Source organism: Ammospiza caudacuta, chromosome Z, assembly GCF_027887145.1.
Source record: "Ammospiza caudacuta isolate bAmmCau1 chromosome Z, bAmmCau1.pri, whole genome shotgun sequence".
NCBI lineage: Eukaryota > Metazoa > Chordata > Aves > Passeriformes > Passerellidae > Ammospiza > Ammospiza caudacuta.
The window spans coordinates 24,210,756-24,227,586 of record NC_080632.1 but is presented as its reverse complement, the minus strand read 5'-3'; the positions used below and the strand labels follow the sequence as shown (position 1 = coordinate 24,227,586).

At 40.2% G+C, this 16,831-nt stretch overlaps 1 protein-coding gene across 4 annotated transcripts in view; it reads left to right on the top strand.

The window, feature by feature from the left end:
• The window catches only part of NRG1 (neuregulin 1), a 178,937-nt gene that overhangs the window by 134,444 nt on the left and 27,662 nt on the right, over positions 1–16,831 (top strand). For all 4 annotated transcript variants that reach the window (XM_058823506.1, XM_058823504.1, XM_058823503.1 and 1 more), the window contains one exon: positions 12,984–13,113. In XM_058823506.1, the coding sequence (XP_058679489.1) occupies positions 12,984–13,113 (130 nt within the window). The remainder of the gene's footprint in view (positions 1–12,983; positions 13,114–16,831) is intronic.

Genomic DNA, 16,831 nt, shown 5'->3' with positions numbered 1-16,831 from the left:
CTCAGTGGCATCAGTTTCTTATTTCATTCAAGTCATAAGTGACTTTGGCAGATAAATTCTCCTGGACTGTTTGCCCTTTTGTCTCAAAGCAGACTCCTTGCACAGCAAAATGCAATTTCATCCCATTCAGTGAGTTTCATAAAGGCCATGGAAAATTAATGGCATCCAGAGGTCACATCTACAGCACTGTGAGAGTAAGAGATTGCACAAGCCATGTGACTTAGCTCACCATTGGCATATTGCCAACCCAGGGCTTTCATTACCTCCACGATGTGGCAGCTGCCACTAACAAAATGTATGGCTTTGGTGGAACGAAGCGATGTTGAGTAAGTGGACGAAGACAGCAATGTCTGCCACAGCACTATCTGTGTCCTGCTGACCAAGGTTATATAAGATAGACAGCTGACATAGGCCTCTGATACAAGAGGAAAGTTGGAGAAGACATGAAGTCAGCTTTGCTTGGCTGTAAGAAAATCACCCCGAAGAAAGAAAAATCATTCTGTTTTTCCCTGACATACTCAAATTTGACTTGTCTTCACTGACCTTGAAGTCATTTTCCAGCAAGGAAATGATTCCTCTAAAACACAGGTTTAGGCTAGAAGTGATGTTCTCAACTTATGTTTACTGAGATCTTTGTGCCAGGAAGCTTGCTGAGTTTCTGCAGGTTGCAGATTGGTAAGGAAGGCTGCAGGAGAGGGCTGACAGCAGAAAGGGAAGATGCACCACTCCCCAAAAGCAGCTCCCGCAGTCTCAGGTGCAGCCTTGTGCCAACAGCAGCAGCTCTAGCAGCACAGGGATGTGATGTCTGGGCACAGCCACAAGACTGCCACACAGGCCAGGCTGGCATCCTAGCCCTTTCCCCCGCACTCTTGCCAGCCCTGGAGAAAACCAACCAGTTACTAGTTTTGCCCTGTTAAAAGGCTCAACCTTATCTCAAAATTTGTAAGAATAAAAAAATTTGCCATTACTAAATCCTTTATCCTTTCACAGGCTGGTAATGTGCTCCTTGCAGTTCAATCTGCAACATTATTGGGTACAGCAGCCAAGGAACCTTTGAAAGCAATATTTACAGGCAGTTTGCAATGGATTGCAATGTTTTCCTGGCTATGGTAAAATGCTGAATTACTGCAACCAGCACACAACATAGACAGAATCCCTTCAAAAATTATTTCCTTCTTCAAGCTACATTTTAGCTTTCACTCGGAAGGAAAAAGGGAAAGTCTAACTGTTTGGATTGCCATACAAGATAAGCTCAAAGGCTTATCAACAAAACAATAAAAATATCTAGTGAATTATTTTATATATATATATATATATATATATATATATATATATATATATATATATATATATATATATCCTGCTGTTCTAAACTAAACTCAGGGTGTTTTAAGATTGGCCCAGGATTTTAAAAGAGCTCCGACTTTTGATCTTCTTGTTTTACCTCATATTAGAAGATACTATTCAAGAAAAAACCTGCGTCCTCTCTACGCTCAGGAGAGCTCCACTGCTGTCTTTATCAAGCATTCACCTGTGATGTTGGCTCTGAACACTTGGTAGCTTCCCTTCTCACTGATTTGTGCAAAATTTCTGTCCTGTCCTCAAGACTTTCAGGAGCTTCTCTCTTTCTGTCCTTAGATTGGTACATCTACCCAATAACTGTAGTATGTGGAACACATTCTGCTTTTTGGTGTGAATAACACCGAGTTTTGCTGGGCTCAGGTGTTCTATTTTCTTCCAGTCTTTGGGTTATCTTTTGGGCTTTGTTAAATTGCTGGCTGAAACCCATGGAATAATGCTGTTTGACAAGCAATGAGATGAGGGAAATCCCCAGGATCTGTCTTGCAGGGTGGTGGACAGCAGTTTCCCGAGTCACCTGCAAGAGGCAGTGACACATTTGATACTCAAGGTCCCCATTAGCACAGATTTCTTTCTTAAATGTATGCCTCGTGGCACTATAAAACAGATGGGTCAGTTGAGAAACCGTAACAGTTCAGCTGTAGACTGAAAGAAGATTTAAAGACAAACTCACCTTAACATTAACTAATGAAAATATACTTTCATTTTGATAACAAATGGCTCAAAAAATTCTGAGAAGATGGAGTGCTTGGAAGGTCATTGGTAGAGTACCACATGCAAGGAACCTTAAAGATTAGGCTCAGTCTGCAGAAAAAAGCTGAGTCTCCATCTTTCTTGTAAGCTCCCTTCAGGTACTGGAAGGCCACAGTTAGGTCGCCCTGAAGCCTTCTCTTCTCCAGGCTGAGCAAACTCAGTTCTTTCAGCTTTTCCTTGTACATGAGATGCTCCATACCAGCAAAGAATCCCTTTTAGAGCTGAAGAGCAAGGACACCAACAACTGCCTTAGCAACTTGCTTTATGCTGGAAAGGCAATTGCTAGGTGTACATAGGGCAGTTCTTTTGGCTGTGTGGCTGCATGCATTGTTGCCACATTTCCTCCCTTAGGTGGACAAAAATCTTTGCTTTCTGTAGAAAGTATGATGTTCATCTGCACTGCATGTTCTCCTTCACTCAGAGCCTGTCTTGTCCTGATCAGACTGTTGAACCATTTTCTCATTCCTGCAAATCTATCCTTTCTGCACGTCAGTATCTGCATGAATACATGAGTATGAAAGTGGCTCTATTAGCAGAGCAACTGCCCAGAATCTGTTAGCATTCCATTATAAATCTGTTTTTTGACAGATTTATAACCAGATTGTAGAAATCAGCTGCTGGAGAAAATGTGCCATTTATTCTCAGCAAGAACACATTTTATTTTTCTGCAGTGATTGTTACTAGACTGTTTTTTAGAGTCTAGAAAAATAATGTTATGCTTGTTTTCATGTATTTCTTTTTAAGTGAAAAAAACTTCAATCTTTTCATAAACATTTGAAAACTGTTTGGTACAGTAACATGTTTACTGCATAGTCCTCTCTGATGTTTCTTGAGAACAGGAACTGATTAAATGGCATTACTGTACCAGCACATTAAAATACAGCTTAACTGAAGAAACAACAGCTGAATAAAATAAAATTAGCAGGTGAAAAATACATGTCAGAACAAACAGTATTGTTGATAGAATGAAGGTAGTCCTTTCTATTGCAACAAATATACCATTATATTCATTTTTAAAAAGCCTGAATTGACAGCAGATGTAACAGACAGCATTCCACTGCTCTTGCAGGAACTTCTGAAGTTTTGCTGCAAAACTTTGTCAGTGAGCCCAAGGTGAACTACTGCACACCTTTTAATGCAGGCAGTGGAAGAAGTGGCAGGAGTGAGGGCAGGGGAGAGAGAGCAGACTTTCAGGACTGGTCTGGGTGTAAGAATTTGCTCCTCTGCAGTCACAGCTGCCATCTGCAGCAGTTCACAGAGGTCCTGGGCAGGGTTCCCTGAGGACACCGGGCTGCTGCCTGCTAATGTGACTGCTCCTGACACATCACGCAGTCTTTTGAAGCCTGTGGGAGTCAGTCCCACCAGGACTACACTACACAGTTATGAAAAAAAAATTCTTTCAGGCTAGGCAACCTGAAATCTTTCCACTTTCCCCTAATGCTCATGTTTTTTAGGCCATTCTTGTATGTCTTTTTACTGTCACAAGTACAATTTCCCTGAGTGCCACTTCGCACACACTCATGCTCAAGCAGCGCTATAAACAGTGACAATTTCGTACCTCCAGGCAGGAAATTAGGGAGGGAAATGAGAAAATGTTCCCTTGCTACAGAAAGCTCTTTCTTTGATAGGAATTCTAAGGGCTTTGACAGTTTGCAATTAAAGGACCCTGCTTAAAGAATCCAAAGGATCTTGGTATAAGCAAGGCATAACCTAATAATGTCTCTCTCCACCACTCTTCTCTGGAGAGAGAAATTCCAAACAGGGAGGTGGTAACTCTGTATTCTTCAAAACAATAGGTCCCATTGCTGTGCTGGTGGATAACACAGTCAAAATTTCCCTCTGCAGCCACCCTGAGAGAATTTTTCTCTGTGGTCTCAATGAGCAATTCCCAAGGCGGACAGAAGACTCGATTCTCTAGCAGAACCTGCATAAGAGACCTAACAGCTCTGTCTGAGATTTTATCATACCTTTTTCCAAGGAAACTGACACATTTCAAGTTGAGGTATTATTTTTAACAGCAAAAGAGTAAAGCCTGTCTTCTTGCCTACAGGTTATATTTCAAAACTTTGTTTTGAATTGTACAGGAAATTTTAAATCTAAGGAAAGGTAAAAAATAAATGTCGTGGAAATCTCTGGTGTAATACAAATATCCAGGTAAACTGACAAATAAATTGAGTGCATTAGAAAGGAAGCTGTCTTTAATGAGCATTCTTGTTCTTTGCTTAACTTCATATCTGTCTATCTATTGAGAATCTTTTATTGTAATGCTTTCTTATCAAAGATATCAAGGAGATATTTGGCACCCTGTGAGCAGCCCTTTGTGTTTTCTAGAGAAGTTGCCTTTGCTGTATCTTCAACTCAGAACTGAAGGCACATTTCTGCACTAGTCTGTGTCAGAGCTTATGAAAAGGCTACAATTAAATCTTAAAAGCTAATCTCTGCTACTCTGCTCTTCCCCACCACCCAGGGTCCTCAGGTTGGTTGAACAGATTAAGCTCCTATTCCCTTCATGATTAGCACATCCCTTTCATGCCTCACATTTCCAGAGGCTTCCTCTCATGACCACCTTCCAGAAGCAGATGTCAAAAAGGAAAGCAACCAATAGCCTTCTGTGCTTTGGGGATGGGGGCATGGGGAGGAAATGTGTCCTTAATGACTTTGAAGATGTGCTTCTAAGTTCATGAAAGCTTGTTTCATTGTGGAATTAGTAACCTATATGTTTTTCACTGCAGAGTATGCTGTAGGAGACAAATTAATGGGTGCCTAAGAATCCTGGAGTGGACATTTAAAATTTTTCAAGGAAAGATTGCTGACACAGCCTCTTCTTGCAAATTTATTTGACATGAGATATTTCAGTGGGTAAATCTTGCTTTCAACAAGACTAAACATTTAAGGCACCATGCTGAAATCATTCTCCTTCAGAAAAACTTTATAAAGACACAGGGGGAAACATGGAAGTGAATGTGACAATAAATTAAGTGGGTGCTTGAGTGCAATCTCAAATTTGTGTGGGCTTATTGGCTCATTTTTAATTATATTCTTGCTGCAGTGCTTTTCTGAAAGAGGATTCATGACAGGGATTATCATGAATTTATATGAAACATAATTTCTAATAAAAAGCTTTCAGGCTTTCTTTCATAAGCTGCTAAATATTCTTTATTATCCCTGCTTCTCTGTGAGTTGATAGAGCTAAAGAGGTAAAGCCATTTTGCACTGATCTGCACAAGTATAATTGGTGACTTGGAATTAATAACAAAAATCCTTCAGAGGAAAGAGGAACAAGAATAGATTTTGACTGACTATGTTATAATGGAATGAAATTATTTCAGTACTCAATGTGATAAGGAGGTAGTTATGTCAGTATCACTACATACCCATTAGGGCAAACTTGATGGTACCAAATGGAATCTGTAATCTGCCACAGTAACTTTCAGGAGGAGTAAGACAGCACAACTATCTGAGCTGAATCTAACTGCAGCTAACCAGATCTAGATTCTCTACCATGATTTATTTGAGTAATTGAATATTGGTTACAGCACAAGTGAGCTAAATGATGAACACTCACAGAAAACATCATATGTGGACTGTAATAGGGAAAAAAAAATCCAGAGTTTGCATCCCGAGACAGGGGAAGCAGTGGTAATACAGCTGTACTTGCTGTCTCATTTCTCAGGAAGCTTCCTGCCATGCAAATCTGCGGTTGTATTTCGGTAGCTGACAGGGCCTTAAGATAATGTTCAGATTCCCTTGGGACATTTTCTTGAAGGACAGCCATCTGTCTTCATAATCTTCATAGCCTTTGTGTGCTTGTCCTTTCAGTTCTGTCAAGGTTCTTCCCTGCTTTTTAAGTGAAAATTCTTCTTGGGTTAAAACCTTTGGGTATGGTGGTTTGTTCATACAGAAAGAATGCTGTTTGGATAAGGATGCCCCCCACACTGCCTTGCAGAACCAGGACATTTAGGACTTGAGAAAAGAGCCTCAGTTCTCTGCTTTACTGTCTTGAGTCCAGACCTCCTGCCAGCAGTTTAATTTCCATATAGATCCAATCAGTCACCTCTCCAGGCTGCAATGCAGGTGCAGATGGTTGCAATAGCACCTTTCTTATTGATTAGACAGGGTCATGACAACAACTGGAAAACTTGATCTGCCCAGTGATTTGGTGCAGTCAGTTCTCCTGAGGTTGGTGTCTGTGCCTTGGCACTCAGCAGAAGATGGCTTCTCACCTGTCCAACAGCTGTTTTACCTTCTAAGTGAAATGGCTCCATTGGGAGCAGGGCTAACAGGGGAGGAACTGGACAACCAAGGCAGTTCTTCCTTTGTGAAGCTCCACCTCCACTCTAAGTCCCCTTTTCAGTTTTGATGGTCTCCTCTGCATCTGCACTGGTGGTCAGCAGCCTGAAGAGACCTTTCAGAGCTCTGTAGAAGAGCTGTGAGACACACAGGAATAAGACACACATGATGAAGCATCTCCTAGCAAATGTATTAATGGTTGTTTAGTTTGGGCTCAGCCCATTATTTAGCCCATTACTTCAAGACCAATAAGTTATGTACCTTACCTTGATGTGCCGTGAACATGGAAAAGAGGCCTTGTGACCTCCAAAACAAGGTGAGCCAGGAATACTTTCCTAAAGTTTATTTGGCCACTCAGGTTTTTCTGCATGACAGGATCTTCTCCAGTGCAGCAAAGGACTCCTCACTGAATAACATTCATGACATTTGGATTCAGCTACTTGTCTGCTGTCTGTTTAATCTAAGGTCTCTAAATTTTCAGACCCTCCCACCCATTCCTGGCTCTTGCAAGGTTGTCTCCCAATAGTGAAAGCACTTCCTTGTCTGGCTTGTCTGACCACTTTGTCTGACCACTTCCTGTCAGTTTAGCATTTCTGAGCTTAGACCTGTTTTTCCTGCATTGGTCCAATCTATGTATATTTCCTCTGTGCCTCCTTTCTTTTCTTTACCTTCTGTCTCGTTCTACCACCCACACATTTTTTCCTCTAGGGATGCTCTGGTCTGTCACTGCCTTGTGTTTCACCATTCATGTTTCCCTTCACCAGGTGGGGAAAGTTTTCTAAATGCTCTTACAAACCTTTCACTTATCACACCACCCTCAAGTGCAAGCTGCCATCTTTCATGGTAGTGAAAAAGTATGCCTTGTCTCAAAGCTCAGTTTCAACCAAGTCTTTCTATTCACTAGTATTCTTCCACAGCCTATGTTTTCCACCCTTCTTCTGAAAACTTTCTTTTGCAAGCAGTGATTGCATTTCCTCACTAACAACTTGTGAACTTCATGTGTCTGTGCCCATGCCATCTACCATCTTAAAGTTAAATGAAGCAAACAAAAATTGTTCTTGATCAGCAGTGTTTAGCATGTGTCACCTCTTGACCCTCTGTGGTGAGCCAGATGCTGTGCAGGTCTCGCCGTCGCGCGCCTGCCAACTGGGTCAGTCTGTTGGCCTATCGGGGAGGAAGCGATCGGGTGGTGCAGCAAGCTGAAGCGTCTGTGCTTTGTTTTTCTTCTTTTTTTTAATTTTTTTTTTTTTTTTTTGCTTTGCTTTGCTAAGGTTGGATTTGTGAAAGGAAACCACTACTGAGTCTGTGTCATAGGGGGAAGAGAGACATGCCGCCTTGGTTCAGCAAGAGTTTATGTTCTCAGTCTTTCCTGAAGTTTCTATCTTGCAGACCCGGCGATTTCCTGTTTCCTTCTTGCTGGCCCTGATCTTCATAGAGATAGTGCCAAAGTGAGAAAGTACTGTCTTAGGGCCAGAGAACAATTCCACTAACTTTCAAGCGCTCAATTCCAGCTGCTGGCTGAACAAGTCCTCCTCTCGTGTAGAGGTCCCAGGAATCTCTTACACTGCATGTTATTTGTGAAGAGAGAAGCTGAAACAAATTTTAACTGGATTGAACAGCCAGTTTAGGGTATTAAATCACAAAAACAATGTGAAAAATTTGGAGCAGCCCCGTGAAATATACTGTAAATGTCTCATATAAAGACTTGGTTGTTTTGGAGGGTTTTTTCCTCTGGTGTTTATCTGTTGGTGTTGGTAGTTTAAAACCTTTGGTATGTTCACAGCTACATGAATGCAGTTTGAGGTCTTTGCAATTAAGTGTAAAGGACTGTATGAAATACATCTTTTTACACACCTGGTAAAATGGAAAGTCTTGTGATGTTGTCTCTTCAGAAAGGGCCTAACTTTTGATTGCTCTCAGGTTTTGGCTTCTCTTCTCCTTGAAAGTATGCATATAGCTTCTGCTGCCCACAGTTACACTGGGACCAGCAGCTTTCTTCATTCAGTGCAGAAAAGAAATGCCAAGCTTTTCTGTACTGTAAGTACCTTGCAAGTTGGATTCGTCAGGGAAGTCAGAGTGAGTTGAAGAGGTTCAGTACTCAGCAGGAAGAAAGTAGGTGCTTTCATGGAGATACACAGGAATTAAGTGCTACAGCCAAGGTTGCACAGGGAATCAACGTACCCTACAGATCAGGGATGGGCATCTCTAAACTGCATATCAGCAAGTCAAGAGGGAGCTGGACTGTGCTTTCAAAGAAAGAATGAACTTCCAATTGTAGGAATATGAGTTAGTAAAACTGGCTTTCAACTGGGAGCAGACTCTGCCACACCAAAGCATGTTTGTGTGTACCTCTTTTTGTCCCTCTGTCCGTCCTGCACTCCATGCAGGTCCCTTTCTCACCAACAGCATGAGCCCCATGGTCACAAAAGGGGACTGGAAAGGTGTCCATCTGCAGTTCAATAAGGTGGCATATTTAGCTCCAGTAAGTGGTTTTCCAGTGAGAATGGCAAATTTTCCTTTGTGCTGCAGATGCCACTTTGCCTCCATTGAGTCATAAGCATCTCACTAGCTACCTTGCATGACTTTGAGTGTGTCCTCTGATTTTACACCACCTTTGCAGAAACTCAATTCAAAGAGGCATGGATACTATTCTGTTTAGGTTGCAAAGCTCTTCCCTCTTAGTCTGAATTAAGAGATCCCTTAGGGCTCCTCTCAGTGGACCGTCTAGTCTGTGCATGGTCTGGGAGTCTTGGTGCTGTAGCTACTAAATATCAGAGGGTTTTTTGGAAAACAAGAGAGAGAAAGAGAATGCATTTTTCTTTTTCAGACCAGAAAAAAAGGGTCAGAGATTTCCCAGGTAAGAACAGAATTACATGAAGTTTTTTTCTGTTTGACATGAAATGAACCTAAGGCAGTTTTACAACAGTAATTCACCTTTTGTAGAACTGCTTTTTTAAAATGGAATAACTTCTATTTTTCTTCTTGTTAATGTCTTTAGGCAATTCCCATGAATGGGAGCCAATCTCATTGTTTTTCCGTGCTGTGTGAATATTTGCTTTACCAGTAGTGACCTTGTTCACACTGCCTGCAGCTGCTTTTTTAAATATGGTGTTTCTGCCTTCAGGGAGGGGAGAGGGGAAGGTAAACTATGCAGTGTTTTTAGATATTCTCTCATGCATGATATTTTCAAATTGTGGTTTACCTGTACTGTGTGTAACTTAATTCTTGCAGTAAGCTGTGTTAGAAAAAAACAGCTTTTCTCTCTTGTGCTTGTATAGCTGAAGAAAACATTTCAAAAAAGAAAGTAGGTACAAATTTTGACTAGGTGGAGAAGTAACAGTGTACAGATACACATTCTACAGCTGTGTGCTTTACCTCATCCCTGCTGGTCATTCCCTCTTAACATTTTCCAAGATCATGTCTGCTAGAGTTGTACTGAAAAGCCATATTTTGGGTCTAGTTAAGGACTATATGAAATGGCTCTGATGAACACCTGCTCCCAAACACAACATTTCTTCCGTTATGTGGTTTTAAGTGAAACCCAAACCCATAGTTAGTGTTTCTTGTATTTAATTGGCAAAGTAGGCTTACAGTGCATGCACTGAATACTGGCCATATGCCATAAAAACTATGCATTCTTTGCAAAGAAAAATTAATATCAGAACTAATTCCCAGTAGATCTTTTTCCTCCCCTCAACTCATTACAAAGCTCAGGCAGACAGGGACTATGGTGCCAGAAGATCAGTAATGCAGAGAAACTTCTTGTGCAAGATTTATACAACAGTTTTGAACATGTGATACCCAAACCATGGGTGAAGATACTCCTCACAAATATATATGAAGCCCTTGTGTCATGAGATTCCTCTGAGAGCTGCAGATTGTTCCCGTCTCTGATAATCAGTTCGGAGCAATTGCTGCTGTCCAAATCTGACTTATATCAGTTGGGAAATCACTGGTAACTTTGAAACTCCATGGTGTTTTGGTTTTGATTGAACTTCTGTGTAAAGAAAAAGCAAGTGAGATTATGGAGCAATTACAGATAGCTACAAGTCCACTTGTTACTGTATCTACCGTCAATGTTCAATTTAAAACATTACATTAGCCAGCAGGGTGGCAAAATGGTGGGGTTTCTTTTTTTTTTTTCAAAAATGTTGCGGACAATATTGCTAGTTTTCCCCTTTCAAATTAATGCACTGGCTTTAATTTGAGCACTGAGCTCAGGGATATTCTCAGGTATTTGACTCACAGCTTGAAGTGTGTCCTTCATTAAGAGGTGGATAGTTTATCAGCAATGATAAGCTTAATTTGTGTGCATGTTGAGACTCACAAAGGCTTCAAAGTATGCATTAGCTATGCAGACGGAATTTGTTCACCCACATTGTTACATCCTAGGTCATGGTATGACACAGCCTGTCATGTCAGGCATCTCCTTTCTGATAATAATCCAGGCTTCTTTCAAACCAGCAGAGAAGGAACGTCTCTTCTACAAGGCAAATCTCCCCATTCTAAGGGAGGGGAGATCCTCAAGGATGGTGGTCAAGGCTCTGGCATCAGATATAGAGGACCCTTCACTGCTGAACGGATGGCAGTCTGTAGGCCAGCCTTTTGTCAACATTGGGTGCAAAGTCCTGTTTGAACTGGTGCTAGCTGAAAGAGTGTCAGACTACTCTTAAAACATGACCCCTTTTCCTGCCCCTAGACCAGACATTAATTTATCCTGGTCTGAGAGGATATAAATCATGCTTTGAGAGGCCAGGGAAAAGGAATGTGTTATTAAGAGGAATCTGTACTCCATGTTTGCATTTCATTAACACTAAGAGGCCCCAGTCAAGACCAGGATCTGTGGAGATGTGACACAATGTGTGGATGCAAGTGAGAAGCAGAAGGGAGCTTCAGTTTTGGAGGTCAATGGAGGGTTTTTCCTGGCCTGTTAAAGGAGAGCACCCCATACAAGCAAGGCAGCATGGAAGAAAGAGAGAGAAGGCAAGGTAGTGCATTCTCCCAAGTGCTAAATATGCGTTTACTTGGAAGATAATATGAAATGCATATAAGTGAAATGTGACAGGGACTGTATCATACTATAGTTTGAAATGCATAAGTGGTATTTGTTCATAGTTGATCTGCTAAAACCATGTTTCCTTCAGATTCAGTGTGCACAGGAAATGGTAGAATGTCACACATCACCTATTATAAGCATACTCCTTGGGTGCCTTTGTGTTAGAAAAGGTTTCAAATATCAGACAACTTTTCTGTAGGTATTTGCAGCTTTCTAGTCAACTCCAGTGAAATCAGTCAATAGGTAGTAGCATTGTTTCACCTCAGGGTACAAACTGTCTGTCAGAAACAAAAATATTGAGATTTTTTTGATCATAGTAGCAAAATTCCTAACTTCTGTATGTCTGGAAATAAACAAATACCATGCAAGAATCTCCACCACGTTTTACAGTTTGCAGGTAGTCACTTCAGTTAGTTTTAGCCATTTAAAATGAATGGGGATATTGTCAAGAGTTTAAGCTTCACCTGCAATCAATGTGGACAGACCATCACCACCAAAGGGGCTTATCCCTCTCCTTGGGGGGATAAGTTGAGTTGCTTTCTGTGAGCTTATGAAAAGCATATCCTTGACAGAAATTGCATTGGCAAATCCTAAGACTGTGATTGCTTATCCTTCCCTGGCAGCCTCCCTAAAGGTTGCTAAATAAACAATGCTCCTGCTTTCTCTAGATATTCCCTAAATCCAGCTGGGAGTAAGCTACAAAACACTGTATTGTAAGGATCAGGGTGATCCTTTCATTTAATAGCAATTTAGACTCCTAATGATTTTTAGCAGCATTGGTGTCCCAAAACCTCATGCTCATCTCAAGCAGATGAGCCCAACTGCAGGAGATGCTAGGCTGGCCTCTGGATCAAAGATTCCTGTGGACATAATGGTAGCAATTGTGTATGCACAGGAAGGAACAAAGCCTCTCTTCCTCCTAGAGAGTCAATCCAGAAAAGTCACAGCTCTCGTTTATGAGCAAGAAAAGAGACAGTCAGAATTCAGCCATTCACCCTCTCCTTGGGGAGAACAAAGTGGCTGGACTTGAATAAGCACGGGGCTTCAGGTTAAGCTTCACTGAAAAATACCTGCTTCAAGGCAATACCAGCAGGAAATATCATCCAGGACCTTATCATTGGACAGTATATCAGCAATCGGTAATGACTGTCACACCCCAAAATCACTCGAATGCAATTAATGCAATAAAAATTACTGCACATAAATTACACATTTTCAAGGAAACACCTATGAGTGTTGCAAAAATTTTAGGCCACTTCATGGACAGGGCTAGGAAAACCCTCACTTCCTCCCAAGCTGAGTATGGAGTTGTGTGTCTCTGTATGTATGTATTTAAACTCCACTCTCTCTGGCAATCAGCAAAATACAGGGTCAATTCATTAGTGCTTATGGTAGCAGCAGATAGAGAGCTCAAAGGGCTTGACAGATCCTCCCTAGCATTACTTCTTCCCTCATACAGAAGTACACTTACCAGTCAGAAAGAAAAACAGCCTCTGATCTGTGTTTTCATTCTTATCTTTTGCAGCCACTTCCACATCTACAACTGGGACAAGTCATCTCACAAAATGTGACATAAAGCAGAAAGCCTTCTGTGTGAATGGGGGAGAGTGTTACATGGTTAAAGACCTCCCAAACCCCCCAAGATACCTGTGCAGGTAAGAAATCCTATCTGTTTCTTTGTTAGAGCCATCAGGTCTCACAAATGTTTTTTTTCTTTAGAGGAGCACCTGAAAGATGTCTTCTTCTGAACTTGCATTTCTTCATTTTTTAACCATGTGGATGTGGAAAGAATGCCAAGAATAACCTCTGTGTTCTACAGAGGCATATGAAACAAAGTAGAGGCTAACTGGGAAATATTTCTACATGGTGATGGCACAGCATCTTCTATTGGTGTTTATATGGCACAAAGTAACACAACTTGATCCTTATGTTAGAAAAAAGTGAAACAGACACTGTAAACCAAATATTCTACATTTAGGGGAAAAAAAGGGAAGGGGGTGGAAAACTGCATTGAATATTACACTTTGTATAGAAGAAGCTGTTCTTTTAATTGTCTGATGTAGTAACTGAACAATTTCTGGTGAAACCAGATTCACAGCTGTTGTTGCATTTAATTGCATAAAGTCAATGAATGTCATGGTCATGGTGGAGGTTACTATTTTGTGTGCTGATCTTGATTCATGAAATCATATGAGTTTTGTTTAGTGGGGTGCTTGTGCACCTTTCTCAGGTCCTGGTTGTGCTGTGTTTGTCTGCTGCAATAGTCCCTTGCATCAGAGAACATCCTTGAAGAGCTGCAGGACAGGAATTTATCTCCTGTCTGAGAGCATGTCATGTAGCTTTTACCCCTGAAGATGAACTAGTCATAGGGACTTCTTCACACTATTTTGAGAGGAAACTCAACCCTTAAACCTTGGTACCATGCTTGGTACCTAAGAGGGGTGAGTGAAAAGGGTGCACTTTTGTGAGGATATTACTGTTTTCAGACAAAGAGATAGTGATTGGTGAAGACAGTCATTTGCTGAAACTGCATAATTTTTCAGTCTTCTTGGACTAAAAACTAAAAAACACTAATTTTGAAGATAGCTTTGGTAGGTGAGTTAGGTAAAGGTCTGTGATGCTTTCCCTAGGCCAGGAAGAAATTGACTGCTTGTCTTCGTTGAGTTTTTTTGGGTTTTTGTCTTCAGATTTTTCTAAAGGAAAACAAACAAACAAAAGCCAACAAAACCCCACCAAACCTCACAATGTGCTGGCTTACCTGCAAGTTTCTCTTTTTTTTTCTTTTTTTTTCTTTTTTTTTTTTTTTTTTTTGTAGAAAGATGTTACCTTCACATCATGGGCTTTGTTTTGCTATGGATTTTCATGGATTGCTGTACTGCTGAAAGCAATGAATGCTCAATTGAATTTTAGGATCATTTTTAACTAAAGCGAATTTGGAAAAGTTATATGTGCTGTGGGTTGGATTCTTTTTTGAGAAAGAGAAAGAAAGATTTGTGTTAAATTTGCATGGTTGTTGTAAGCCAGCAGTCAAGATGAGCAGTTTGCTATGACTCTCCAAAGCATGTGCAAGAGCCTGTGTGTTTCAGCTTCCTATCCAAACACTGTTCAGAAAACTCCAGTGAATGGCAGAGCTGAGCATTGAGCAGGCTTGCTAATCATGACTATTGTCTTGGTAGTTTCAGAGGTATCCCATCTTCACTGGTATGAAGACTTCTTCATTTTAATTCAGACATCTGTGTATGTTCTGTAATGATGTTATAGACTGGCTAATTTTTTGATAAAATATCTTGGGGACATTTGAAAAATGTGGGGGCTGTTTTTCCCTATTGTGGACAAGAAATAACCTTTAATTCTGGGGCTGTGTTTTAAGGAAAAGACGATTCCCAGATTTGGCAGATGTGCCTCTGCCTGGGTGGTCCAAGACCAATTTGGAAAAAGCATCAGAGCTGTAAACTTAGACAGGGTGAATCTCATTTACAAGAAGGCAGTGGAGAAGAATTCTTACCCTGAGAACAGTCAGGACTACCATTATTTTGCAGGGCCACTTGCTATGCCCTCTAATACTTGCCAGAACAAAAATTTTATGTTGTGTAGTACAACAATGCAATTCCGCTGCATAAGAAGTAAAAGTGAGTACTTGAAAGTGGATAAAAATGAAGGGAAAAAATACCGTTTTCTTCTTACTTCTTTAAAATAAAGATGTCCCCTATTTATTCTAACATCCCAGTTATCTAAAATAGATATCTAACTACTACACATTGTCTTCATTGTTCTAAGAAAACAAATCTACTCCCAGAACATGCTTGTGGAAACAGAATGCTTGAAATATGGTACTTGCTCTTCATATTTCTGCCTCAGTAGCAAGTTCACATTTTTCCATATGGTCCATCTGTTAAGAGCAAAAACAAAATTTCTAAAGCATGAGCCATATCATTCTAAATTGGTTTTATCCCTAACCAAAAACATGACTCAGATTCAAAACAACCATGGAATTTTCCAAGTAATCTCTGGTTTTTTAAATCCCCTATTCTACTAAAAAAAAAAAAATCCTAAATTCATCTTCAGTTAAAATCTGGCTACATATTAAAAAATAAAGTTTTATTATATACATAGTGATGATCTGGACAGGATCAGATCTTACTCTTCTGGATACTAGTATTAACTTCAAGAAAATTCCCTGCTTTCACAAGGTAACCATGTGAAATGCTCAAGAAATGTGTGAAGGCGTAGTAAAGCAATGTACAGCTGCATCTGTGGTAGCATGTATTTTCCCCACACATATTTTAATTAAGTCCAAGACTGAGTAAAACACTCTCAAAATAGGACAGGTGAAATAGGAAGCTTTGACTATTCAAATAAACTAGTGTATAAAATTTTCAGAAGCTTCGTAAAAACATGAGTCCCATTTTTAAAACATCATCGACTTAAGAAGCCTGGATGTTACTGGCTTCCTGTGAGACTGGGATTCCTAAGTAATTTTTATTCTGTTGGAAATGCATCCCCAGGTTCACTGAAGAAAAAAGATTTCAATAAATGCAAAATTCCTAGCATTTCCTTCTTTCTTGAAAAAAATCTATGTGAATATAAGATCTGTTACACTTTTGGAGTGTTCTGCTTCATACCATGAAGGTCTTGATAATCTGACCAATTGATTTCCAGCTTGCAGACATCATCTTTTCTAGTGGTTTTGTTATTACTGAAGAAATGAAATTTACAACAGAATTTCATTGGGTGAAAAAAATGCTACTGTCTTAACAGAAGTGTGCTGCTGCTTTTCTTAACAGCAAAGGAGTGGATTATGTACTATTTAATGATATAGCCATTTTCTACATCTGTCTCCATGTAAAGGCCTTTGTAGAATAGAAATGGGCAGAATTTTCTTCAAACCAGCAAGTTTGCAAGCAGAGATTCGAGAAGTATTCATTCAAGAGACAGGATAGAAATACTAGTTATTATTTAGGCCATGAAATGGATTACTAAGTACAGTACTTCCCATGGTAAAAAAAAATTCTCTCCCACAATGCATTTGTTTGTAGGCAGTGAATGAAATGGAAATATGAACCATTCAGCCATTTCCCTTGTGATGAAAAACAGTCTGATTATATGTGTTCAGTGTTCTGAGAAGCATCCACCAAACATGTGCAAATGCTGCTCTTTGCAACTAGTGTGTGTAGAAGGAAAAAAGCAATTATTCTGTTACATGTGGTTTGTTATTTTGGTTTTACACTGTTAATACAAGAAATAAATGGTTCAAGTAGCCTTTTTTTAAGGCAGAAACAAAATTACAAGGCTCTCAGAGCACAAACATATACATTTTGCTCTAAGTTGTGTGACCTCAACTTTTGCTGCTGTCCTAAAGGAAAATGGTACATG